General features: G+C 41.8%; 1 protein-coding gene and 2 long non-coding RNA genes across 3 annotated transcripts in view; all 3 read right to left on the bottom strand.

The window, feature by feature from the left end:
* The window catches only part of LOC116985519 (collagen alpha-6(VI) chain-like), a 211,272-nt gene that overhangs the window by 22,327 nt on the left and 164,160 nt on the right, over positions 1 to 24,785 (bottom strand). The window contains exons 26-32 of the mRNA XM_033040294.1: positions 20,710 to 20,772; positions 17,614 to 17,676; positions 16,274 to 16,324; positions 15,182 to 15,217; positions 15,019 to 15,081; positions 407 to 442; positions 277 to 313 (exon numbers count right to left, since the gene is read on the bottom strand). Of these exons, the coding sequence (XP_032896185.1) occupies positions 277 to 313; positions 407 to 442; positions 15,019 to 15,081; positions 15,182 to 15,217; positions 16,274 to 16,324; positions 17,614 to 17,676; positions 20,710 to 20,772 (349 nt within the window). The remainder of the gene's footprint in view (positions 1 to 276; positions 314 to 406; positions 443 to 15,018; positions 15,082 to 15,181; positions 15,218 to 16,273; positions 16,325 to 17,613; positions 17,677 to 20,709; positions 20,773 to 24,785) is intronic.
* On the bottom strand, positions 274 to 14,054 carry LOC116970196. Its single transcript, XR_004411055.1, has 3 exons — positions 13,997 to 14,054; positions 407 to 442; positions 274 to 313 (listed from the first exon to the last, which is right to left on the bottom strand). It is a non-coding gene; the product is annotated as an uncharacterized LOC116970196 (long non-coding RNA).
* LOC116970189 overlaps positions 17,613 to 24,785 on the bottom strand; it is a 28,418-nt gene continuing 21,245 nt past the window's right edge. Inside the window, exons 4-5 of the long non-coding RNA XR_004411051.1 lie at positions 20,710 to 20,772; positions 17,613 to 17,676 (exon numbers count right to left, since the gene is read on the bottom strand). This is a non-coding gene — a long non-coding RNA (uncharacterized LOC116970189). The remainder of the gene's footprint in view (positions 17,677 to 20,709; positions 20,773 to 24,785) is intronic.

Raw genomic sequence — 24,785 nt, 5'->3', positions numbered from 1 at the left:
GGGAATCATTGGTCTAGAGGATCTTTCTTCTGTTGTTTCAGATTGCATTTGGTTCCGCGTTCAAAATCCACTGAAACAAGACGTAAATGTGGGAGAGTGGTGACCTGAGAGGATGATGAGTTGTTTCCCACAATGTCTTTAAAACTTTACAAACATAATGAAGTTATCCCCAGTAAATATCAAATCTTACCTTTTTAAAGTCTTCGCATGAGAATTAATTAAAATAAACAGCTGCTTTAAAAACATTGTGATGTAGTGAAGAACTAGGCTACTTACGGCAATGATTACGAATGTATGACAGGAGTTCACATGGCTGCAATAGAAAAATGGAAAGTTCAAGATCAGAAGGACAGCATCAAATTTTGGGAAGAACTTGCAGTCCACAGTGTGTACAAAAGTGACTTACTTGCAAGGATGCCGGCCCCTTTGGCCCTTTGAGGCCCTGAAACAGCAAGAAAACAAAAACAACCTTTAGAGGTTTCATGTAATGTACGAAGGTGTTAACATTGTGGAGATGAAGGATTATTATTTTAAAATCCAATGGGAAATTTGTTCCTCAAGAGAGCAGAATACGGCTCTGGCCTACTTAATAATATTATTGTTTGAGTAATTTATCTCTAAGATTTATCCCTGAACTCAGAGAAATTAGACATCAGCTATATTGCAATAGATCTGGAGTCACATGTAGGTCAGACTGCCTTCAAATACATGAGTCAATATAGAAGATAGGTGCAGAGGTAGGCTATTTCGGCCCTTCGAGCCAGCACCGCCATTCAATATGACCACCTTTGATCATCCAAAATCAGTACCCCATTCCTGCTTTTTCCCCATATCTCCTGATTCCATTAACCCTAAGTGCTATATCCAACTCTTTTGAAAACATCCAGTGAATTGGCCTCCATTGCCTTCGGTGGCAGAGAATTCCACAGATTCACAACTCTCTGGTTGAAAATGGGTTTTATTCATCTCAGTCCTAAATGGCCTACCCCTTATTCTTAAACTGTGACCCCTGGTTCTGGAATAAGATATGTTTCTACAACTATCCAGTAATTTGAATAAATTAGTTTATTGGCCAAGTATTCACATACAAGGAATTTGCCTTGGTGCTCTGCCCGCAAGTGACAACATGACATACAGTGACAGGAATGACACATAAAACATTAAACATTAATAATAAAACATTTTATATCAAAGTCACGTGAGTGACTACATGAAGATCCCGCCAGCCCGCATGCGTGTCAATACATCGACGCATCTCTCGAGAATCGGGGCAGTTTGAAACTGCTCCGGCAGGTAAGGAGTTTTTGTTTCAGGAACGGGCCACTGCTCCAAAAATAGGGGCAACGGGCCCAGAGAAGCTGGTACAGCCTGTGCAGCTGCCGCCATGGAGGCTCCGTAAGAAGCTGGCGGCTAATAATTTAGCGGCTGAAGGCTCGGCCGGTGCAGCTGCCCCCGTGGAGGCTCCGTAAGGAGCTGGCGGCTGAAATTCAGCGGCTGACGGCGCATCCTGGACAGCTACCGCCGTGGAGGCTCTGATAAAAGAGCAGGCAGCCTCATTTAATAGGCTGACGGCTCGGCCAATGCAGCTATCGCCATTAAGGCTCCCAGAGGGAGCAGGCGGCGGGATTCAATAGTCTGATGGCACGGCCGGTGGCCACCGTCATTGAGGCTCCGAGTGGGAGCAGTTTTGGGGCTCCAAGGGAGCAGGCGACTGGTTGAGGCTCAAAAAGGGAGCCAGCCAGATGCCTGTAGGAAGCAACACCTGGCTCAGGGTTGTGTTATATTCCTCCCCTCTAGACTCCGTTGAGGCTCCAGAAGGGAGCAAGCCCGGACTCAGAGTAATTAGCAGGCATGATCTGCCCAGTGCGTATATAATAGAATTGTGCTCCTGGCTCAGGAGACACTTAGTAGAGGTGAGTACTGGAGATTATTACATATGTAACTCTGACTATGGGGATGTCGTCAAGGAATTCGAATCCCTTGAACTTATGGGGAATTTGCTGCAGTTTAATCATATGAAGGAGTTCCGGCTCTTGTCACATAATTTGCCATCCCTTCTGGGGTTTGGAGATCCACAGGAGGAGATCTAGCATCAGTGATTTAACTCCTCATCAGCTAAGGAGGTATGTGTTGGATACGGCTGGGAAATATACCAGTCCACATGAACTGTCGGACTTTGGATGTTCCAAAAGTCAATCTCACCATTTGGGATATCTCAGTGGTGATAGGTGGGCAAGAATTAAAATGTCAGCGTATTCAAAGACTATTAACCCAAGGGCAGTAGATGGGTTCAGCTCTTGATAGTGCAGAAGGTGGCTTAGCACTTCTATGTAATACACAGTTGGAGCTAAATTGCCTTCACAAAATGCTACAAGGCCTGAGGTAATTCCCAAAAAAGTTGCTCGTTTATGCAGTGCCAGTAACATGCAGCCTGCAATGTATCTCTTTGGAGCGGACTGATGTTAGCAAGGTTAAGACTTGCAGGGAGAATTTTATGCGGCTGCGGGGTGGTAGAACCATCCTATGTGGGTAGGGCTCCAGTATCTTGGCATATCACCTCCATGTATAAGCAGGTACAGCAGGCAGTGAAGAAAGCTAATGGAATGTTGGCCTTCATAACAAGAGGATTTCAGTATAGGAGTAAAGAGGTTCTTCTGTAGTTGTATAGGGCTCTGGTGAGAACACATCTGGCGTATTGTGTACAGTTTTGGTCTCCTAATTTGAGGAAGGACATCCTTGTGATTGAGGCAGTGCAGCGTAGGTTCACGAGATTGATCCCTGGGATGGCGGGACTGTCGTATGAGGAAAGATTGAAACGACTAGGCTTGTATTCACTGGAGTTTAGAAGGATGAGGGGGTACTTATAGAAACATATAAAATTATTAAAGGACTGGACAAGCTAGATGCAGGAAATATGTTCCCAATGTTGGGTGAGTCCAGAACCAGGGGCCACAGTCTTAGATTAAAGGGGAGGTCATTTTAGACTGTGAGAAAAAACTTTTTCACCCAGAGAGTTGTGAATTTATGGAATTCCCTGCCACAGAGGGCAGTGGAGGCCAAATCACTGGATGGATTTAAGAGAGAGTTAGATAGAGCTCTAGGGGCTAGTGGAGTCAAGGGATATGGGGAGAAAGCAGGCACGGGTTATTGATAGGGGACGATCAGCCATGATCACAATGAATGGCGGTGCTGGCTCGAAGGGCTGAATGGCCTCCTCCTGCACCTATTTTCTATGTCTATGTTTCTATAAATTAATGGCTGGAAGCACTGCTCTGAGGCTGGTTGGAACACCAGGCCTACTCAATTCAGACCTAGCCAGAGGCCTTTGTTAGGCCCAGGGCCATCGGGCTCACCTTGGTTAAGAGAATGTGTTGTGCTCTCTGGCGACTGAGATAGGTTGTTCCAGGCAGAGGACTGCGGCAGCAACTCCTGGTTCAGGTTTGCATATTTTCCACTCTGAGGGTGACTCTGACTGTGAGGAGTTGACAGGGAACTCGTATTCCCACACAAGCGGATGCTACGCTTCAATTCTAGTCGCATAAGGATCTGATGTATGTTCTGATTCAGTCAGACACTGGAGATTGTAGGATAATGCCATCAGTTAAGGCAAAATCTAAGTCGAAAGGCTTTACCTCAGAAAGTTTTGAAACTTCTCAGGGAAGGATTCACCTTGTACAAGGTCAGTAGAGGGTCTTCTGTGTTATACGCAGTATAAACTCAATTCGGCTAGGATACTATAGGCCTGAGGCCTATCCAATTTATGCTAACATTTTTCAAGAGTAAGAGGATACACAGAGGCTGGTTGGAGCATCAGGATTACTCTTCTATCAAAGCCAGAGGATTTTTATCCGCAGGTTCAACGCTCACCATGGTTGCTGTGCTTTCTTCATACTCAGTACTGTCCCCAGCGGATCATGATGTATGTGCAAAAGGACAGAGCAAAGTCTAGGATCAGCTGACTGTTAGTCTTCTGTCTGAGGCCAAGAATCTTCTTGGTGGATGTTATAGCAAGTGCTCTCTCAGAAACTGTCTTGATCTCATCTTCAGTCATCGTCTATCTTCTCATGGATAGCAAAGCAACATTGAGCTGGAGGTGGTTTGAGTATGGGAATGTTATTCCATTAGTCACATGAGGGCTGCTGTCGATATTCAAGTCGGGGTTCGACCAACAGGTGGGGACAGATAACCTCTGGAATGTTTCCAGTTTACAAATCACAACCGATTAAAAGGTTCATTTTCTGGTTGGTTATTCCTCCATGGCAAGAGAAGCCAAACATTTCCGTCCTTATGGTCAATAAAGGAAACTATGGTTATCCAAGTGGAAACAGAGACATCTCACAAAGGATGAGTCGTCTGCCCAAGAACAAGAGGGGTATAGTTCTAATATTATTTCAGGGTTGAAAAAAAGTGGTGCATGCCAAATCAGGTTAGGATTTGTCTAGTCTGATCATGTGTTTGGTTAACCAGTTTAAGATGGATTTAAGTCTTTCAGCAATTTAGCTGATTCAGAGGATTTAGGGCCTCAATCGATCTTGAAGATGCATACTTTTCCATATCTATACACGAGAGGCACAGATATATCTGATGTTTTTGATAACAAGCCGGTGGTGGAAATTTTAGGCTCTACCTCGGGGTTGTCTTCGGGCCTAGGCTATTTACAAAGATTCCAAAGCTAATTCTGCCCTACTCAGATCAAAAGGGCATTGTGTCATTCAGTTTATAGACAACATGCTTTTGTTGCTGATAAGACTCAGGGGTTTTATCAGTAGATGCCTCTTACGATATTAATGACGAGGCGACATGAATTTTAATAGTGCCAATTTGGCCTACTCATTCAGGGTGTCCATTGTAAAACGTGGCTGAAAGAAGCTCCGACTTACTCAAAGTTATGAGTGATGGCTAGTTCAGCCTATTTCTCGTGTAGCTAGCTCTGCACGGTTGTATGGCAAGTTCAAGTTCAAGTGAGTTTATTGTCATGTGTCCCTGTATAGGACAATGAAATTCTTGCTTTGCTTAAGCACACAGAAAATAGTAGACAGTATGCTTGGAGTGCATACTGTCGTTGTGTCCTTGGGCAAGACACTTCACCCACCTTTGCCTGTGTGTGTCCTTGGGCAAGACACTTCACCCACCTTTGCCTGTCTGTATGGAAGTAATTGTGTGAAGCACTTTGGGGTCAATGCAAGTTGACTAAAAATGTGCTATATAAATAAAGACATTATTATTAAAACAGATAAATGTGTCCATATACCATGATATAAATATATACACACATGAATAAATAAACTGGTAGTGCAAATAACAGAAAGTGGTTGCTAATAATCAGAGTTTTGTCAAAGTTTGTGAAGAAGACACATGTGAGCCACTTTTAAACAGAAGTAGCAGAGGTTTGTGGTTCTTTCAGTTTGGGCTTAGAGAAGCGATTATGTTATAGCACAATTGACACTGCTCGTGCTGCTTTGTCCTCTCAAATACCATAAATGGGACAATAAATGATTGGTTATTCACCCACTGTTGCCTAACGTTATACAAGATGTTTTTTATATGAACACTCTAAAGCCTAGACTCATAGTAGTGTTGAATGTGTATCAGTAAAAATTATTATACAGATATTCATCTACTGTATTCCTAATGGGAGCAGTATCTTTTAAGTTAATTAGGCTTTTAACAACTGATTTCAGCACAAAGAACACAGTATTTACTCAATTTCCAGCTCGGTCTCTGGGTCATAACTAACATGAGGGTAGCTTGTTATGGGAATGATCTCATGAAGCAAAACGGGCACGGTTGGGTACAATTTGGAGTTGACAGCATACCCACCAGATCAGAGTTTAAATTCCATTTGGAATATTTTGGAGGACCAAGAAACCAAGAATCAAGAACCAAGAGATTGGGGGTGTTATTGTATATACAGGTACACTGAGCTTACTAGTACCTATGAGATGAAGGATAGTTTCTTCATTGAGATTTCTGGTGCAGGCTATCTCAACATGAATAGAGTGTAAACAGCTAATAGCGGGTGTGAATTCAAATAATTTAAAGTCTCACTCTTCCAAGGGGGCTGGCTCATTAGCAGCCAATAGAATGGATATTCCCATTTGATAATCTTCTTGCAACAGCAGGAGGCTTACATAGTGCACTTTCAGAAGTTATAAAATTTGGTTGAATATATCTGGATGACTGCAGATAGAATTCTGAACAGTGTTGCATGATTTATTGTCTAATTCAAAGCCAATTGGGACTGTGGTCCGATTAAGGGCAAGGGACATGTATGTAAGATAGCATCATGTTGATAATAACCCATGTCTTTTCTACCATTTATGGTTTATCTGTTTAAGTGTTTCACACACAGATTTGTTTACTGCATGAAACCATAGAGTTTTACTAGAATGTTGCCTGGGTTTCAGCAACTAAGTTACAGAGAAAGGTTGAACAAGTTAGGGCTTTATTCTTTGGAGCGCAGAAGGTTAAGGGGGGACTTGATAGAGGTCTTTAAAATGATGAGAGGGATAGACAGAGTTGACGTGGATAAGCTTTTCCCACTGAGAGTAGGGAAGATTCAAATAAGGGGACATGACTTGAGAATTAAGGGACAGAAGTTTAGGGGTAACATGAGGGGGAACTTCTTTACTCAGAGAGTGGTGGCTGGGTGGAATGAGCTTCCAGTGAAGGTGGTGGAGGCTGGTTCGTTTTTATCATTTAAAAATAAATTGGATAGTTATATGGATGGGAAAGGAATGGAGGGTTATGGTCTGAGCGCAGGTATATGGGACTAGGGGAGAATACGTGTTCGGCACGGACTAGAAGGGTCGAGATGGCCTGTTTCTGTGCTGTAATTGTTATATGTTATATGGTTATAGAGCTTCGAAGGCTTCACGTAGTCACTCACATGACTTCGATATAAAATAGAAAGATTAAACGAGAACTTACCGTTTGAAGTTTGATCTTTATTTTATGAGGTTGAAGTGAGGGACTATGTGCCCTCCATTCCCAACCCTGAATCTCATAAAGATCATTCGGTAAGTCGAGGGTTATTAGTCTTTCTATAGTTTAAGTTTATGCAAGTGGTCTGTGGTTTCATACAGTTGCTCTGAAGTTTGACGCACACGCGGGCTGGCGGCTCTTCAAGTAGAAGTCTTCAACTTCTCATAAAATAAAGATCAAACTTCAAACGGTAAGTTCTCGTTTAATCTTTCTATTGTAGTTTAAACATGTGGATTAAATAAAATACCAGAGCAAAAGGAGGCTACAGATTTTTGGTTATTGAGTCGAGCCACTACTCATGGAAAAAAGCTGTTTTTAAGTCTGGCTGTGGCTGCTTTGACAGTCTGGAGTCGCCTTCCAGAGGGAAGTGATTCAAAGAGTTTGTGGCCAGGGTGAGAGGGGTCAGAGATGATCTTACCCACTCGCTTCCTCGGCCTTGCAGTGTACAGTTCATCAATGGAGGGAAGGTTACAGCCAATAACCTTCTCAGCTGATCAGACAATTCACTGCAGCCTCCGGGTGTCGTGCTTGGTGGCTGAGCCAAACCAGACCATGATGGAGAAGGTGAGGACAGACTCTATGATGACCGTATAGAATTGGACCATCATTGCCTGTGGCAGATTGTGCTTCCTCAGCTGCCGCAGGAAGTACATCTTCTGTTGTGCCTTTTTGACTGTGGAGTCGATGGTGGCCCCCCATTCAAAGTCCTTGGAGATGATGGTTTTCAGGAACTTAAAAAGACTCCACAGATGTGACTGTGGTGTTGTTGATGGTGAGTGGCATGAGGGGAGGGGGAGCTCTCCTAAGGTCTACAATCAATTCCACTGTCTTATGAGCATTGAGCTCCAGGTCTCCCATTGCATTTCCTATAGGAAGGTTTCATGTGATATGTATAAGATTTTTGCCAGGCAAGGATATTTCAGTAACGTCAGGCAAATTGAGCTAAATTCTGAACCAACCATCGTAGGGAAGAACTGACAAGCGAATGTTTTACTGTTCTTATTTAAGAAAATTTTGCTCATCTACAGTGTCTGCTATTCTGATGTGGCTGATTGTACCACACTGTAAAACAGGCATAACCAGCAAAGATTTTAACAAATAATTTCTAAATACAACATATTTCTTGGTCCAGTAGATTTTCCCTTGGCTTAAGGGTTCAGTAAAATAAGATTATTGAAAGAATAACTACAGTATATAAAGTTATCCAAACACATGTTTAAACCAACTTAATAAAGCACAGATACTGGGTTTGGACTTTGTCCACCTTTCATGTGAAAGGAGCAAAATTAAGCCATTTTGGCCCATCAAGTCGACTCTGCCATTCAATTATGGCTGATCTATCGCCCTCTCAACCCTAATCTCCTGCCTTCTACCCATATCCTCTGACATCCATACTAATCAATAATCTGTCAATTCCCGCCTTGAAAATATCCATTGATTTGGCCTCCACAATCTTCTTTGGCAACGAAGTCCACAGATTCACCACCTTCTGACTAAATAAATTACTCCTCGTCACCTTTCTCAAGGTACATACCATATTTTCCTGCAATGAAGACACAATTATTTACCCAAAAATAAGGCACGCAAATGTGCCTGCATCTTGGAGGTCAAAGGTTAGGTTGTTAGCCAAGAAAGATAGACTTGGCTTTCCCTCAGTACAGCAACATCGTACTCAAGAATGTTGTTGCTGTATTGAGGGATAGCCAAGTCTATCCCTCATTGCTGGCAGCTGATGGGAAGCGGCTGTAAAGTGGGAAGTGGCTGTAAAAGGACAGCGCCTCTGGGGGGGAAAGTTCCTTTCACAGCGTGTGGGTAGTCTGGCCCGGGTCAGCACGGCCTGGGCTGCACAAATTGGCTGGGCTGCCAGCACCTTCTGCCCACCAGCCAGTCATGGTGTCCTTTGGCACAGTCGCTACCGGTGGAGATGGTGGTTGGCGGGTAGCTACTGGGCGGCTGGCTGGCTGCTCCGTCCCGGGCTCGCTCTCCCGCGCTCTCTCTCTCTCTCTCTCTCTCTCTCTCTCTCTCTCTCTTTCTCTCTCTCTCTCTCTCCACTAGTCCCGGAGCAGACAACCTGGGAACTGCAGCTAGACCTGGGACTCGCAGGCAACCTGGGAACTGCAGCTAATCCCGGGGACGTGAGGGATCTGGGAACTGCAGCAGGCGATGTTGCCGACCCCTGGACTAAACCAAACCCTTGATCCCGTCCCGCCATCCTTTTTTCAAAATTTAGCAACTTAAATTGGGGGTGCGTCTTCGATACTTTTATTCTAAGGCTATGACCTCTGGTCCTAGATTCACCCACTAGTCTTCTTCTTCTTCTTGCGTATGGCGTGCACAGCCTAAAGTTGTAGGACAACTTGTTCTGTTTGATCTTATTTGATTGTGCACACTAGGTTGATTGCATTCGTCAAACCACGTGAAGGTTGCAATCTCCCACCCCTCCCACCAGTGGAAACATCCTTTCCATATTCATTCTATCCAGGTGTTTCACTATTTGGTAGGTTTCATCGAGGTCCCTCTGCATCCTTCTAAACTCCAGCGACTACAGGCCCAGTGCTGTCAAACACTCATCATATGTTAATCCAATCATTCCCTGGATCATTCTCGTAAACCTCTTCTGGACACTTCCAACACCAGCATATCCTTCCTCAGATATTGTGCCCAAAACTGCTCACAATACTCCAAATGTGGTCTGACCAGTGCCTTAAAACCTCAGCATTACATCCCTGTATTTGTAGTCTAGCCCGCTTGAAATAAATGTTTAAGATGGAACTGCAGATGCTGGAAAATCGAAGGTAGACAAAAATGCTGGAGAAACTCAGCGGGTGAGGCAGCATCTATGGAGCGAAGGAAATAGGCAAACAGAAGAAGGGTTTCGGCCCGAAACATTGCCTATTTACTTCGCTCCATAGATGCTGTCTCACCCGCTGAGTTTCTCCAGCATTTTTGTCTACTCTTGAAATAAGTGCTAGCTTTGCATTCGCCTTCCTTACTACCGATTCGACTTGCAAATGAACTCTTTTTGGGGAATTCTGCACCAGCACTCCCACGTCCCTCTGATTTCTGAATTATCTCCCCATTAAGAAAAGAGTCTATGCCTTTATTCCTACTACCATAATGCATGACCACGCTTTGCTATACTGCATTCCATCTACCACTTCTCTGTCCACTTTCCCAACCTGTCAAAGTCCTTCTGCAGAGTTCCTGCTTTCTCTACACTCCCTGCCCCTACATCTATCTTCGTATCATCTGCAAACTGGACCACAAAGCCTACAATTCCCTCATCCAAATCATTGATATACGACGTGATGAGTAGCGACCCCAGCACTGACCCCTGCGGAACACTACTAGTCACTGGCACCAACCAGAAAAAGTCCCCTTTATTGCCACTCTTTGCTTTCTAATGGTCATATCAACCTAGAGAATAACCTAAACTGTAAACACCACAACTTCAACTTCCTTCGAAGCCCTGACCTCTATCCTTTCTAATCAATCAATAACATCTCTTCTAAGTTACTGTACCTGTTCAGTGTCATCCAACTTCCTGTTATACCACATGCCTGAGCTTTCAATAGGCTTCTCCATTATAGATGGGATTTCATCCTCATCTACATAGAACCTTTTCTCCATTTCCTTCTCTCTAGCCAAATAAATATTCAGTGACTTACTCGGCTTCATCTTCAATCTAGTCCATTTAAGATTATCACAAGGCCCTGGTGACAACCCACGACATGGCTCCAGGGGTCGCCTGTATGGTCGTGAGAGGTTGCCGGGGGTCGCCTGTATGGTCGTGAAAGGTCTCCTAGTCACCCAAAGAGTCGTAGCGTCTTTCTGGTCGCCGCTGAATTTTCAACATGTTGAAAATTTTCGGCGACCTATGACGGGTGCCGGCAGTCTCCGAAAAGATTGCGTAAGAGGGTGGCCATTAACCTTCTTTTCATTTGCTACTCTCACTCTAGCCGAGCCAATCAACACCTGCCTCAATCTAATGTCCAATCCCCACAAATCAGCAACACTGAAAAAACACTCTTCACCTTTTCCTGCCGATATTTCAAAGCCTTTAAAGTTGATTCTTGCTTTCAGCAAGATGGCTGCTCTCCCACAGTCTTCAAGTTTTGAAAGTAGAAAGAAAAATCTTTATTTTGTAACCCTAAATTATGTAAAAATAGTAACAAATATACATCGGACCACTTCAGAAATGTGGTTCCATTGAAGCCACCAAATCATGGGCTATGGCAGGTAGACCCAGACAGGGGCCTGTGTTTGAGCACAAGAAGCTCACTAATGCAAGGTATAAGTATGCTGTTCGCTTCATCTGTAAAAATGAGCAAGCTATGAGGGCTGATTCCATGGCTAGGAAGCTGCTAAGTAACAATGCTACAGATTTTTGGAAGGAAGTGAGAGCTCTTAACAGTTGCAAAAAAATCTCTACCACGCAATGTAGATGGAACTCCGGAACAGCTAATGAGTTATGACGACAACATTATAGTACTTTATTTAACTGTGTCCAAGGTGACGTATAGGGTGGACAATATTGAGAGTAATGACTCGATGGTGATTATGTCACATGAGGTGTATCATGCCATGAACAAGCTGTCCAACAACAAAGCAAGTGGCTTGGATCATATTTCTGCTGAACATCTTAAGTATGCGAGTATGAGGATCGCTCCTCTCCTTGCTATTTGTTTTACTGGCTTTATGATTCATGGCTTGTTACCAGACTCAATGTTGTCTGTCCTGTTAGTGCTGGTCATTAAGGACAAAGCTGGTAAAGTAGGCAGCCTAAATAATGACAGGCCCATAGCTTTAGCCAGCATATTGTCAAAAGTCTTAGAAAGAGTTTTGCTGGATAGAATAAATGAGTTTGTTAACTCCACAGATAACCAGTTTGGCTTTAAAGCTAAACATGGCACTGACTTATGCATATATGCCCTAAAGGAGTTTGTAAACAAATATAGAGGCAAAAACTCTTCAATCCTTATGTGCTTTATTGATGCTTCCAAAGCCTTTGACTGTGTTAATCACAGAAAGCTGTTTGGTAAAATGAGTCAAAGAGGGGTACCTAAATACATTGTGAGAATTCTGACCTACTGGTACAATACAATTCAATTTATTGTCATTTGGACCCCTTGAGGTCCAAACGAAATGTCGTTTCTGCAGCCATACATTACAAACAAATAGACCCAAGACACAACATAATTTACATAAACATCCATCACATTGCTGTGATGGAAGGCCAAAAAAACTTATCTCTCCACCGCCCCCCCCCCCCCCCCCCCGATGTCAGAGTCAAAGTCAAAGCCCCCGGCGGGCGATGGCGATTGTCCCGTGGCCATTAAAGCCACGCCGGGTGATGCAAGGTCGCACACCGGGTCTTGGTGTTAGAGCCCCCGGCGTGCGCTCGCAATCCCGCGGCCATTCCAAGCCGCGTGGGGCGATGATGTAAGGCCCCGCTCCAGGAGCTCTTCAACCCCGCAACTCGGGCGGGAGAAGTCGCCGTTGCGGAAGCCCCGAAAAGCGGTCTCCCTCCAGGGACCCGCGGGCTCCCGGTGTCACTGTCCGCCAAACCCGCAGTTGCAGCCTCCGAAACTCCGGAGGTCGGGCCGCAGCAGCGTCCACCACCGCTCCACCCGCTCTGGACTCAGCCAGCTCCGCGACGGTGAGGTGAGTAGTCGGCACCACAGCCCCCGGTCTTCCTGTTGGAGGCCGCTCCTCGTTGCAGCCCCAACGACAACGGAGACCCGACAAAGAAAAGGTCGGGTCTCCCGTGCAGGGAGAGATTTAAAAGTTACCCCCTCCGCCCCACACCACCCCCACCCCCCCACACACATACCCCAACAAAAAATTACAAAAACTACATAAAAACATAGACATAAAATAATAAAAACGCAGACGGACTGCAGAGGCCGCTGCTGACGAAAGTCGCGCCGCCCACCGATTCAAAATGCTAGTAAGAGTGCTGTTATGATCTGTAGAACCACAGAGGATAAATGGCAAAAAATTCCTGATTTTAAATTGTCTGACGATAATCTTAGTGTCAGTAATAAGGTAAAATATTTAGGGCATTTTATTACAGAACAAATGACAGATGATGAGGATATTTATAGGCAACGACGCATGCTGTATTTATAGGCGAATATTCTCCTGCGTAAATTTGGTGCGTGTGCAGATATGGTGAAGATGTCGCTATTTAGAGCATACTGCACACCACTCTACACTGCACACCTGTGGTCGAACTATTTAAAGACAAGTATGCAGAGACTAAAGGTGGCATATAATGATGCCATGAGAACACTGCTAAGGAAACCCAGATGGTGTAGTGCCAGTAATATGTTTGTGGCTGCAGGAGTCAGTACTTTAGAAGCTATCCTAAGAAATCACATGTATAAATTCATTTGCAGGATAAATGACTCTAAAGATGTAATTATTGTGGCCTTGTCAAACATAAGGGTTAGCACTACACGCTACAAATCCCAGCTGTGGAGACACTGGTATCGTTGTGTCGTTGCAGGACATTGATCATTCTTTTAATCTGGATTTTTAACTCATGTATTGTGTTTTTTTTAATATAATTTATGATGCTTTTATAAGTGATATACTAAGATTTTATATGTACTTTATGATATATTTTTTAATATGCAATGCATTTTTATGTAATGTTGCCCCTTGTCTGGACCTCGAGTATAATAATGTTTAATATTATTATTATTATTATTATTAATTTACATGAGTTTGCACACTACAATTCAAAGCACTTTCATTACCCTTAAAATAAGGGATAACAAATAATACTGTACTGTACTGCCAAAATGAATTTCTTGGAACATCTTGTCTTTACATTATGAAACAGGATTTTGTGGATATCTGATATGGCTTTAGAGTTTTGTCATTCTTTTACTCCAAGTATTATTAGGCAGCCAAGTAAAATATGTGGAAACTTGGCACAAGGAATCACAGGATATAATTTAACAACAAAGCTTTCAGTTTGCTCCCAAATAAGCGTGCACCTCACCCTTGTTCCTGGATATCCCACTTCACCTGGACTTCCCAGCACACCAGGTTGGCCCGAGTCCCCCTCAAATAGAAAGAGAACATTTTATTCAGTTAAAACCAAAAAAAAGGACTCCTACCTGTAATAAACTATCTCCGGTTTGACCAGATTCCAAATGAGATACATTGAATCGTTGAATTCTCCCAATTTTGTTAGCCCTTGCTGTCTCCTCCCCTTGCTCAGCCCTCGGGCTGTCTCCTCCCATTTCCCAGCCCTCGGGCTCCTCCTCCTCCTTTTTCCTTCCTTCTCCCCGCCACCCCCTATCAGTCTGAAGAAGGGTTTCGGCCCGAAACGTTACCTATTTCCTTCGCTCCATAGATGCTGCTGCACCCGCTGAGTTTCTCCCGCATTTTTGTGTACCTTACATTGAATTGTTGTTCTTCTCAGAACAATACTCAACATTTCACATATTAATTTGGTGTTTGGATGACTTTCATAGCATTTAAACTCATAGGACTGCCTACTCCAAGTAATCATATTGGCAGTGGCTGGTGTCAGTCAGAATGAATTGTAATATTTACCTATTTCAAATCTGTATCAATTCAAATATTAATTTTGCTTTTCTCATAAAGCACAACACATTGATGCAAAGCAGCTGGAATGTCAATGGTAAATTATACATATTTTGCCTCAATGTACACCAACGAGGATGATGTTTTACAAGATACGTCAACGGCTCAGCTATCTCTACATGAGCATGGTTTGTTGGATTTGAAAAGTATGGATGGAAGGTATATCATGTTGTACATTGGTGGACAACAGTTAACGGAGAATCAGATGGTCATGTGGACAAAGTTTGCTTAAAGAGAGATTGCGATGTTAGGAATTGCTATTGATAATGGTAATTTCATGCACTGTCTAACATTTCAAGGAGTTTCCAAAAATATTTATTTTGCCTGATTGGCCAGCTCTCTTAAATGTGTCCATTTGAGAGAGAAAATTACAAGGGTTAAAACATGATTTGAACAGATTAAATAACATACCCTGCGCCCTCTTGAACCATTACGTCCCCCAACACCAGAGGTTCCAGTGATACCATTTGGTCCCTGAAAATTCAGAATGCAACATACATGAATAACTGGCTCACATCCTATTAAAAAAAAAATTGTATATCCTTTTACAAACATAAATGTTTTCAATTCGTACCAGCTGACCAGGAAAACCAGGGTATCCTCGTGGTCCCTTAAACGATAAGAAAAGAGATGAAATTAGGTTGCACTGTTCAACTGTTTGTGGCCTTGACATCCACCATCATGAGGAGGGGACGGTACAAAGACAGAAGATAGGCGGAGACAGTAAGACCACTAGGAGAACTGGGAAGGGGAAGAGGAAGGGGATGGAGAGAGAAAGCAAGGGTCATAGTCATCCCCTTCCGCTTCCCAGATCTCCCACTAATCTTACTGTCTCTGTCTTTGTCCCGCCCCCTCCCCTGACATCAGTCTGAAGAAGGGTGTCGACCCGAAATGTCGCCCATTCCTTTTCTCCAGAGATGCTGCCTCACCCATTGAGTTACTCCAGCATTTTGTGTCTACCTTCGATTTAAACCAGCGTCTGCAGTTCTTTCATACACATCCACCATCATGAAGTGGTTTGAGAGGCTGGTTATGGAACATATTAAATCGAGTTGACCAAGCAACCTTGACCCACTGCAATTCAACCACCATTACAACAGGTCCACATCTGATCTTCAAACACATTGCAGATCAATGGTTTATTTTGACTGACATCTAAAATATACTAAGGTAGACAAAAATGCTGGAGAAATTCGGCAGGTGAGGCAGCATCTATGGAGAGAAGGAATAGGTGATGTTTTGGGTTGACACCCATCTTCAGGCAGACTGACTCTTCTTCAGAATATACTTGCACAAAGTATTACGGCCCTTAAACAAAATTGAGGGATAGTCAGAGTGAATAATATAGGGCAAATGAATGATTCGCTGCTCACTAAAATGAATTGGATAGATTATTAGCAACAACTTGCATTCATACAACCCATATAGTGTACTTAAATAACCCAAAGTTCTTTATAGGAACGGGCATACACAACACCAAGAGTGAAGACCAAACATATGGTGCAAGAATAACATTTTGGGAAGATAGATGGGTATGCACTGTGCACATATCACTGAGTTTTGCTTCAGTCTATGCACTGTGCACATATCACTGAGTTTTGCTTCAGTCTATGCACTGTGCACAGAAGGCAAAAACAAACAGTTGGGTTACTCTGCATCTCCTCACCTCTCGCCCTTTAGGTCCAGGGGTTCCAATTTCATCAGATCCATCCATGCCCTGTGTATTACCAAAGAGAATACAAGTGAGTCATCTCTAAACTCCTGAGTACACTGTTTCATCAGAATCTGAACAAAATGAAAAATATATTTTTGGTCATGTGCATTGCAGAAAACTAACACAGTACAGGAAGCAACAGCAACTCTCAGCATTCAGACTACGGGATGGAAAATTATCATAAGACTGATCTGCGTACTAAGTCTTTGCAGTCTAGCACTACTTACCATCGGTTACACAGACTACAGCACTCTGTCTTTTTTTGGTAAATCAGAGTCTGCAGTTCTTTTGTATCTACGTTTTACCGAAAATACATTTTCAGCTTGTGACTAGTGGTGTGGCTCAGGATTCAGTGGAGGGCCTATTGCTGTTTGTCATCAAGAATCAATGATTTGGATGAGAACGTACATGGCATGGTTAGCAAGTTTGCAAATGGGTGCCTCTGTAGAAGTTGGTGAGAGTTGCAGGGGACATGCCCAACTTCCTAAGCCTTCTGTTGCCAGGACTTGAGGCCCTAAGCTCAAGGATACAAGGATACAAGGATACAAAGGACATTTATTATCACATACACCAAATGGTGTAGTGAAATTTGACTTGCCAATGCAGCACACGAATAATGATAAGACACAACATTAAAGAATTTAACAATAAACATTATTTTAAAAAAAGGAAGATGTTGAGCAGGCTAGGACTTTACTTCTTGGACCGCAGGAGAATGAGGGGTGATCTTATAGAGGTGTACAAAATCATGAGATGGATTGATAAGATAGACGCACAGAGACTCTTGCCCAGAGTAGGGGAATCAAAAACTAGAGGACATACGTTTAAGGTGAGAGCGGAAAGATTTAATCAGAACCTGAGAGGTAACATCTTCACGCAAAGAGTGGAGGTAGCTGAGGAAGGTTCTATTGCAATGTTTAAGAACATTTAGACATGGATAGGACAGGTTTAGAGGGCTATGGGCCAAATGCAGGCAGGTGGGACTCATGTAGATGAGACATGTTGATCGGTGTGGGCAAGTTGGGCCGAAGGACCTGTTTCCACGCTGTATGACTCTGTGACACTCTGACTCTAAGTGCCACAAATTAGGGCTGCAGGGAAGCACTTTTCTACTCTCATGTCAGCGAGAGGCTAGTTAACTTCTTTGGAACACTATCAGACCTAAGATGTGCAGACCATCCTCTGGCTGTAACTTTATCCTTTTTCCATGCATCAATTCTCCTTTTTATTGAAAACAAAACAATATCTCAGAACCACCCAATGTAACATTAGCAAAGTAATACCAAACTAACCTGCAGCCCACGAGGTCCAGCTCTTCCAGATTCTCCTTTAGGACCCAGGGATCCAGCTTCACCCTAAACACAATTTCTATATATGATTATATTTATCATGATTTCATTCTACACATTATTACGATCTAGTTTGTACCACTTAGCTATAAAATTCATGGTCACTAAATTAATGAAGCCTTTTCTGTTTGAGGGCAAGAACTAGCAATTGTTAGTGTTCAAATTCTCTTCAGTCAATTTTACAACTCAGTTGTTGAAGATGACAAACAAAAGCCATCATGAACTGAACTGTGTTTGCCCTCTTCCATAACTGCACCTTATTATCCTTTGCAGCCCTCTTTGATTCATGGGATAGATCATTTCAAACTCCATGAATTTAGCTTGAAATGATACCTATATATTACTAAAAGTCTGATCTTGACCGCTTTTGGCTCGCTGTAGCGTGTTTTCCAGGTAAAACGCCGTCACCTATGGTCATTTTTGGCCACCTCGCTCGGAGTCCCCCTCCGCCTTCCGGGACTGGGGGATTTTTCCCAGCGATGAAAAATCAGAGAGATATTAATGTTCTTTTTTTAATTGCCATTCTCTCTGCTGCCCCTGCTGGTGGGAATGGGTAGGAACTCTAAAACCCCGAAGAGGTGTGCCTCACTCAGTCTCTGCAAGATGGAGGAAGCCAGAGGGTCACGTCTCTCTGAGCTCTAAATAACACTGAACACATGTCTACTCAACTGTGAGTGCCCTTAATGTGGTTTGAAAATGAAAATATGGTTGGTTTGAAGTAAAAATGCACTGCTAATGAAGTAAAAATGCACTGCTAATGAAGTAAAAATTCACTGCTAATGAAGTAAAAATGCACTGCTAATGGATATTTGGGTTGAAGTAAAAATGCACTGCTAATGAAGTAAAAATGAACTGCTAATGAATTAAAATACACTGCTAATGAAGTAAAAATGCACTGCTAATGAAGTAAAAATGCACTGCTAATGAATTAAAATACACTGCTAATGAATTAAAATACACTGCTAATGAAGTAAAAATGCACTGCTAATGGTTGTTTAGATTGAAGTAAATATGCACTGCTAATGAAGTAAAAATGCACTGCCAATGGAGTAAAAATGCACTACCAATGAACTAAAAATGCACTGCCAATGAAAAATGCACTGCCAATGGAGTAAAAATGCACTGCCACTGAAGTAAACATGCACTGCTAATGAAGTAAAAATGTACTGCTAATGAAGTAAAAATGCACTGCTAATGAAGTAAAAATGCACTGCTAATGAAATAAAAATGCACTGCCAATTAAGTAAAAATTCACTGCTAATGCTTCTTTGGGTTGAAGTAAAAATGCACTGCTAATGAAGTAAAAATGCACTGCTAATGAAGTAAAAATGCACTGCTAATGAAGTAAAAATGCACTGCTAATGAAGTAAAAATGCACTGCCAATTAAGTAAAAATTCACTGCTAATGCTTGTTTGGGTTGAAGTAAAAATGCACTGCTAATGAAGTAAAAATGCACTGCTAATGAAGTAAAAATGCACTGCTATTGAAGTAAAAATGCATTGCTAATGAAGTAAAAATGCACTGCTAATGTAGTTAAAATGCACTGCTAATGAAGTAAAATGCACTGCTAATGAAGTAAAAATGCACTGCTAATGAAGTAAAAATGCACTGCTAATTAAGTAAAAATGCACTGCTAATGGTTGTTTGGGTTGAAGTAAAAATGCACTGCAAATGGTTGTTTGGGTTGAAGTAAAAATGCACTGCAAATGGTTGTTTGGGTTAAATTAATAATGCACTGCTAATTGTTGTTTGGGTTGAAGTAAAAATGCACTGCTATTGGTTGTTAGTGTTTAAAAAATGTTGAGAATCTCTCTCCTGTCAGTCACACCATGAAATCCACACCTTTTCTGGTGGAAGGCGGAGGGATTATCAAACCCGGAAGTGTAGGTGTGGCTCAGTCTCTCTATGATGGGGGAGGGAGAGGTCACAACTCTGTCTGAGCTGTGAATCAACTGAACACACTGAATGTCTACTGAACTGTGTGTGGTGTTTTGTGTGGTTTTATGGTGGTTTTACCTTGCTTGAAATGGTATGAAACTGCATTTGAATATGGTGTTGTTGCACCCTGCATGAAATGGTATGAAACTGCATTTGAATTTGGTGGCCTTGCACCCTCCTTGAATGGTATGAAACTGCATTTGAATTTGGTGGCCTTGCACACTCCTTGAATGGTATGAAACTGCACTTGAATTTGGTGGCCTTGCACCCTGTTTGAAGTGGTTGGAAACTGCACTTGAATTTGGTGGGCTTGCACTCTGGTTGAAATGGAATTACAAGGAATAGCCGTGAGTCAACTACCAGCCCACCAGCCGTGAGTGAGTTGCCAGCACATCAGGCTTGAGGGTCTGAGCTGCCTCCCCAAGATTCCATTTGGCCCACAAGTTCCATACTAGCCCTCTAGAGACCAGTAGTCCCTGCAGCCAACAACACCCATACCAGCTCTCCAGAAAGCTCCCCCCCACACCCCCCCTCCCACTGGCCACCAATATTGGAATTGGTGGAGAGGTGTAATATTGCATCGGGGGACCAGCCTCCCGTGTGAACATGGGACCTAACGGGTCCCACTTAGTCTAGTGATAATAATAATATTATCCTGGGATAAGGGGAGATAAAGTAGTAAGTGGGTGTCAAGGATCTTGGGAAGATCCACGACTGGCCAAAATATACAATCTCTGCAAGATTTTAAAATGCCTATATATTATTTTACCTAATAATGTCTGCACATATTATGTACAATTCCAGAAATAGGAACAAGATGTAGCTGATATCATCCCTTGAGAAAGGAATGTCAATAGAAAAGCTTGCTCTTCATCAAATAATGGTATTGGATATGAATTTCACTTCTTGCCCTCTGTGGACTTGCACTGAAAATGTACTCATTTGTGAATCTACCACCATCTCGATCAGAGAACAGTGATGCGAACAAAGCAAAAGTGGGCAATTGCCTGTCCTCAGATTTTCATTTTCCATTTTAGCAAGTTCTATTTTATTGAGCAACTATTAAGAGATGAAACACATAATAAGATATTGTTCACAACCTTTCGCCCATTGAATCCTTCATTCCCTTTGGCACCGATGTCACCTTCTCTTCCCATTGGGCCCTGAAACACAAAGAATTGATGTTAAAAATACTTCAAGTACGGGCTATCATTGCAGGTTAGATGGTCACGCCAATCAGCTTCTCTGCACACTTCTGTCTCCATCTCACCTCCATCCTTTGTTAATATCACCACCCATCTGCCTATAACCCCTCCTGAAGAAGAGTCTCGACCCAAAACTTCATCCATTCCTTCTCTCCTGAGATGCTGCCTGTCCCGCTGTTAGTCCAGCATTTTGTTCCTATCTTCAGTCTAAACCGGCATCTGCAGTTCCTTCCTATCACCACCTCCTCATCTGAATTCACCTGTCACCTACCAATTTTAGCCACCTCTACCCCTCATCTCTCTTTACCAGGTTTCCCCCCCTCTACTCCACCAGTCTGAAGCATGGTCCCAACTCAAACATCGCCTGTACGTTTCTCTCCACAGATGCTGCGGGGTTAAAAAACAAAATAAAATAATACATTTTTAATTTAAATTTAAAAATTAAATTTTAAAAATATATTTTTTGCTCAAGATTTTTATTTGTAATTATTTATTTATTTACTTGGGTTTTTTTCCCCTCAAAAATATAAAATAAAATAGTTATTTTTTGCTCAAGCAACTGCAATCTTTTCTGTCTCCAGCGTACTTCTCATGGCTAATTAAGGATAACTATTCCGAAGATTGGGATTAACCGGGGATAGAACTGGAAATTATTCATTTGTGCTGTGACTTTATGTGGACTTCACTCAGTTAGGAAACAGAAACACATCATTTGAAACCTTTTCAGATAATGTTAGGTTCTACGAAAAATTACAAATCTACAACTAAAGTAGACAACTTTGATATTGACGTGGCAAACAGCCATACTTTACAAAAACATTATCAAATGACCATTTGAGACCTAGCCATTTCAGGAGATTTTAGAGCAGATAGCCAAAAAACTCAGTCCAACAGCAGACTTCCTGATGAGTCTGAAAGAAGGAAGGAGAAAGACGATTGCAGAGGGGTCAAGTAGGAAATACTGTTTATGGGGATTAACAACAGAAGGCACAATGGTAAATTCTCATAAGGTCCTAAAATCATAAGTGATAGGAGCAGAATTAGGCCATTCAGCCCATCAAGTCTACTCCACCATTCAATCATGGCTGATCTATTTCTCCCTCCTAACCCCATTCTCCTACTTTCTCCCCATAACCCCTGACATCCTGACTAATCATGAATCTATCTATCTCTGCCTTTAAAAATATCCATTGATGGCCTCCACAGCTTTCAGTGGCAAAGAATTCCACAGATTCACCTCCCTGCAGCAATTAAATGTGCGATTGACGAAGAGGCCAAGGTTGCAGGTGTGGAGATTACAGGAATTGCTGTAGAATTATTGGCATTAATTCAAAACCCCATGGTAGGCTGATCCAAAAGATTAACATACATGGGATTCATGATGGGTTGGTCGTAAGGATTCACAACTGGATTGCTGATGGAATACAGAGGTTTGTGGTGGAAGGGTATTCAATCTGTTTGGAATTCTGTGACCAGAGGAGTTCCACAGAGATCTGTGCTGGGACCTCTGTTGTTTGTGTATACTGTATGTATACACAACTTGGACTTAGATATGTTAGTTAGTAAGTTTGCAAATGACACCAATATTGTTGGGGTTGCAGACAGTGAGGAAAGTTGTCAGAATACAGAACGGCATATAGATCAGCTACACCAGTCATTGAAAGTAGGCATGCAGGTGCAGCAGGCAGTGAAGAAAGCGAGTGGTATGTTAGCGTTCATAGCAAAAGGATTTGAGTATAGAAGCAGGGAGGTTCTACTGCAGTTGTACAGGGTCTTGGTGAGACCACACCTGGAGTATTGCGTACAGTTTTGGTCTCCTAATCTGAGGAAAGACATTCTTGCCATAGAGAGAGTACAGAGAAGGTTCACCAGACTGATTACTGGGATGACAGGACTTTCATATGAAGAAAGACTGGATAGACTCGGCTTGTACTCGCTAGAATTTAGAAGATTGAGGGGGGATCTTATGGAAACTTACAAAATTCTTAAGGTGTTGGACAGGCTAGATGCAGGAAGATTGTTCCCGATGTTGGGGAAGTCCAGAACAAGGGGTCACAGTTTAAGGATAAGGGGGAAATCTTTTAGGACCGAGATGAGAAAAACATTTTTCACACAGAGAGTGGTGAATCTCTGGAATTCTCTGCCACAGAAGGTAGTTGAGGCCAGTTCATTGGCTATATTTAAGAGGGAGTTAAAAAAGGCTGAGGAATGGTTGATGGAATTTAATACAGAGAAGTGTGAGGTGTTGCATTTTAGGACGTCTAACAAGGGCAGTACCTTCACAGTGAATGGTAGCCTGTGGGGAATGTTGTGGCCCTTGTGGCTAAAGGGATCAGGGGATATGGAGAGAAGGCAGGTACAGGATACTGAGTTGGATGATTAGCCATGATCATATTGAATGGCGGTGCAGGCTCGAAGGGCCGAATGGCCTACTCCTGCACCTATTTTCTATGTTTCTACATAAATGGACGGAGAAATAGCAGATAGAGTTTAATCCAAGCAAGTGTGAGGTGTTTCACTATGGGAGGTCAAATATAAGGAAATATTTTTTTTTTTTTGAAAATATTTTTTATTGGAGATAGGTACATAACCAAAATACATCATTACATGTCAATTATTATTACATTGTCTCCAATACTTTTTACCTTTTTTTTTTTTAAACTAGATAGAACTAAAGAGATAGTTGAAGTAAAGAAAGAAAAGAAAGAGAAGAAAAACAAAAAACAAAAACAACAAACAAAAAAAAAAACAAAAAAAAAAAAAAAAAGGTAGTTAAAGAAGAATGGAAAAATTTGTTAAAATAAAAAAGACTTCATTCGAGATATATTCGTACATTTCAGAGTATAATATTTCATCCATTCTTTAGCCCGCGTGCTAGTCAGGTTCCTGTGCTGAACCATTCTGACCCTTTAAGTAATCAATAAAAGGAGACCATGTTCCAACGAATGATTCCTGTTTATCCAACAGGGAAAATCTGATTCTTTCCACGTTTAAGGTCTCCGTCATTTCTATAATCCACATTTTGATTGTGGGGGCCGTAGGGCCTTTCCAAAATTTTAGAATTAATTTTTTTCCTGTTATTAAACTATAATCAATAAAGTTTCTTTGTGTTGTTCTAAGTGTTTGATTTAATTCTAATATTCCGAGTATTATTAATTTTGGATCTGGGTCCAATTGTATGCTGGTTACTTTAGATATTATACTAAAAATATTTACCCAGAATTTTTTTATTTTTATACAGTTTGCAAACATATGAGATAATGTAGCTTCTAAATGTTGACATTTATCACATATAGGTGAGATATGTTGAAAAATTTTATGTAGTTTTGTTTTTGAATAATGTAACCTATGTATTACTTTAAATTGTATTAGAGAATGTCTGACGTTTAATGAACACTGATGTATGTGTTGCAAACTTTCTTCCCAAGTATCTTTCGTTATTACTTGATTTAATTATTTTTCCCATGTTTGTCTGTGTAAGTCCGTCGAGGGAATGTCACTGTCTAATAAAATATTGTATATATAAGATATTAATTTTTCTGTATTAGGATGTTTGTTCCAACATTCATCAAGAATTTCTGAATTTCTAATTCGAAAATTTTGGGAGTTCGATTTTACATAATCTCTAAGTTGAAGATATCTGAAATAATCATTTCCTCGAAGTCCATAAGTCTGTTGCAATTCCTGAAATGTCAGAAAAGTACCTTCCTTGTAAAGTTGTCCCATATTTTTAATTCCATAATTCTTCCATTGTGTAAAACCCCCGTCCAACCATGAAGGCTTAAACAAAGGATTATTCACAATTGGAAGAAAAAGTGATAAATTATCTAATTTTAATGTCTTTTTTAATTGTTTCCAGATTCGTATAGCACTAAATATTATAGGGTTTTCCCTATAAATTTTTTTGTTTAATTTAGACGTAGCAAATAATATCGAACCGATATCAAAAGGTAAACAATCTTCCTTTTCCA

Source organism: Amblyraja radiata, chromosome 2 (genome assembly GCF_010909765.2).
Source record: "Amblyraja radiata isolate CabotCenter1 chromosome 2, sAmbRad1.1.pri, whole genome shotgun sequence".
Taxonomy (NCBI): domain Eukaryota; kingdom Metazoa; phylum Chordata; class Chondrichthyes; order Rajiformes; family Rajidae; genus Amblyraja; species Amblyraja radiata.
This window is presented reverse-complemented; position numbering and strand designations above follow the sequence as displayed.